Genomic DNA, 3345 nt, shown 5'->3' with positions numbered 1-3345 from the left:
CCACACACAAATATATTTTATTCGATTTGTTTTGTTAAATATACTTTATGATATTTTCAATATAATTCATTGTAACAAAAATTGATATTCTGTGAAAATAATATATCGACCAGAACAATTCTTCAATGTTAAGCATTACGACTCTATTCTTTTTTCTAATCAATTCCAAAATTAATACACTACTACAAGGAAGAAATTGAAATTATGTGATACATAACATCAAAGGTGTACCTGAAAGAAGAGATATTTTAATTATTTTCTTTTACAGGAATACGTATATTTGTGTTATTTTGTGTTATATTTTGAATTTTTTTGATATTGCTTACAAATTGTGTTGAACATGCTTACTAAAAGTTTGTTTTTATTGCACAGATAAAACAATCTGACAATATTACATATCTTTTGTTTTGGAACTCGTAAATTAATACTTTATATGTTACTGTATGAATATGTACAGATCCTTCGTTCCACCCGTACGCGATGAAGAAAGTGAAACTCAAAGAAAAGCCCATGCAAAGAGAGTAAGAGAAACGAGAAGGTCTACTCAAGGTGTGACATTGGATGAGATTAAGAGTGCCGAACAATTAGTGAAGAAAAAGCAACAGAACAACGAATTGCCAACATCAACACCATCCACGCAGGTAAAGATCATATCAGCATTATTATCGCTGTCTTATCGTGTGATTGAAGAAAAGTGACTAACTTATCTGATCTGATATGTCCGAACGAATTCTTTTTAAATAGTATATCAAAATATCAAGGCAGACTTATCTAATGTGAGAGCAATAGTAGTGAATGTAATGCAGCATTAACGATTGAAAGTAATAAATTTCATGAAGATCTAATTGAACTGGATGTCACAATGAAGTATTTGTGTTGCTTAATATCGAGAGTATATAATATTTTATTTTTATTATATTCTTACACAAAAATAACGCAGCATGACATTTAAAATTGAGATTATGATTTTTATTCATATTTTTTTTAAATTAATCCAGCCTTCTACTACTACTACTACAACAACTACTACTACTACTACTACTACTACTACTACTACTACTACCACCACCACCACCGTCAGCAATACAGCTTCGATCACAGCTACGATAACAACCGCAACCTCCACTACTGTGACTCCTGTGAATAAAGTTTCTGAAGAATCTAATTTACCTGAGAGACGACCATCTTGGAGATTAAGGGTAGACAATGGAAGCAAGGTGTGTGCGCTTATAAAAAATCATTTATTTATGACTAATTCACAAATGTTCACGGTCTGTATGATTGATGTTACGCCGCAATGCGTTTGAAGAACTTGCGTAATGTACGGAAGTTTAATTGCTAATGAAAAGTGCGTCACGAATGTTATTGTAAAAATCAAGATTTATATTAATAATATATTTTATTATATAGTTTCAGTTAGAGGATGCTAATAATAAACCTACTGACAATACGACGGCCTATATGAGAAGACCGTCTGGTGGAACTGGTGTACCTAGACCATCATCAGCGCCCGTGGAGACTATTGCCACTAGTAGTACAGAAACCACAGTTACTTTACCCCTTAGAAGATCGTTAAAGCAACCTGATGACAAAGGTAAAACTTTACAGAATAATTAATGTAACGAATTTAATCAGGAATTTTATATATATATTAATAGAAATACTATTAATTCATGAAGTATTGATTATTTATCTAAAAAGAAAAGAAATTTTTTTGTGTTATAGAACAAGATAAGGAAAATGATAGTAGAAACGCACAAGCTACACAAGCAGTTATTCAAAGGAGACGTCGGCCTAAGAGAAGATCGACAGGCGTAGTCCATGTAGATATGGATGTTAGTAAAAATTATGTCATAGGGTTATATTTTTTCAGAAGTATTTTAATTAATATTACTTCATAAATAAAAAAGGAAGGACTTCGAATAGATTAAAAATTTTAATTAGAAGAAAATTAAGTAAAGTTAACTGTAATAAAAATTATTTGAAATAAAAATTAAATATATATATATTTAAACCTTTCTAAAAAGATTATATTTTCTTTTTTATAGGAAATTGACCCAGAAAAGCAAGATCTAACTGCTGGTGGTGATTGCGATGATTCCAAAATCAATCACAACGAAGTGAGTAATTTCTTTTCAATATAAAATATAAAATATAATTATTACAGTGTCAATTCTCCAAGCATAAACTCTAGTCTACTATTAAAAAGCAGTGCTTTAAATTCAAGTTACTTGATTTAACATAATAATGCAAAGATTAGACTATACATATGCATGAGTATTAATTTCTGCAATAGATACTAATATATAAATATATAAATATATAAATATAATATTAGATAAGAAATTCCACCGATCCAAAATATATTATTTCCTTTTCGGTTTATTGGTTTTTGTTTTACAATCGCGTTAAAATCTTTCTAACGCGTCAAAACTGTTCGAATTTCGACTTACGAGCTTCTTGCCACGGATTTACCAGGCACGTGCCAAAAATCCAAAATTGGATAACGCGCAGTTAAATGACGCAGAGGGAAACACAACACTCGCAAATCGGGAAGTTTGAATATAAAACATTATCTCATTTCGATGCTGACAGCTTATTGTTTCGCAAAGTTCCAACTGTTAAACTATTACTTTATGCATAAAGAGATGCAAATAACACGAAAAAAAGCATTTTCTTCATACAATTATTTTTTGCTTCATTCTGGAGGCTCCATAATATTCCAGCTTTTTCAGTGGATGTAAGTCAGCAGTTTTCATAGGCTATCAGAGCTTCAAATTATTTTTAGCTTTTTGAAAAAATAGTCTCTGTTCTCGATAAAAATAGTCTAGCATTCATTATTTTGTCACTTATATTCGAGAAATACGACATTTGATATGAAAATAGACAAAAGAATAATTGTAATAAACATCAACCTATAATTTTGCTTAATCTTAATGTAATGTTTCTATTATTCTAAATATAAAGCTATCGAAATTGATTTTGATAAAAAGTTTTAATTATATTTGAGATCTTAATCGATAATTGAAACAAAAAGAAATGGTCATGGACATGACCTGACTGTGTCTAAAAGTATTCTACCCAACGCGGTTTGGAATGACATTTAGAATCATTCCGCTTATATATATATTTAGCATTCATGAACATGAAAAGTTTTTTATATATCGATGACAGATTGCTAATGCGTTCTATATAAATCTTATGTGTGTGTGTGTATATATATATATATATATATATATATATATATATATATATAGTACGTAGTACTATTATATAATAATTAATTAACTTAATTAACTTACTTACTTCGTTTACTTACGTTACTTACTTACTTAATTTAAATAA

At 29.3% G+C, this 3345-nt stretch overlaps 1 protein-coding gene across 1 annotated transcript in view; it reads left to right on the top strand.

Annotated features, from left to right (window-relative positions):
* The window catches only part of LOC105617107 (protein phosphatase 1 regulatory subunit 12B), a 22557-nt gene that overhangs the window by 14927 nt on the left and 4285 nt on the right, over positions 1-3345 (top strand). Inside the window, 5 exon segments of the mRNA XM_012198685.1 lie at positions 458-680; positions 999-1217; positions 1411-1594; positions 1726-1835; positions 2049-2120. Of these exon segments, the coding sequence (XP_012054075.1) occupies positions 458-680; positions 999-1217; positions 1411-1594; positions 1726-1835; positions 2049-2120 (808 nt within the window).

The sequence above is a fragment of the Atta cephalotes genome, assembly GCF_000143395.1.
Source record: "Atta cephalotes unplaced genomic scaffold scaffold00011, whole genome shotgun sequence".
Taxonomy (NCBI): Eukaryota; Metazoa; Arthropoda; class Insecta; order Hymenoptera; family Formicidae; genus Atta; species Atta cephalotes.
Note: the sequence above shows the minus strand (reverse complement) of the source record. Positions and strands in the feature narration are given on the sequence as shown.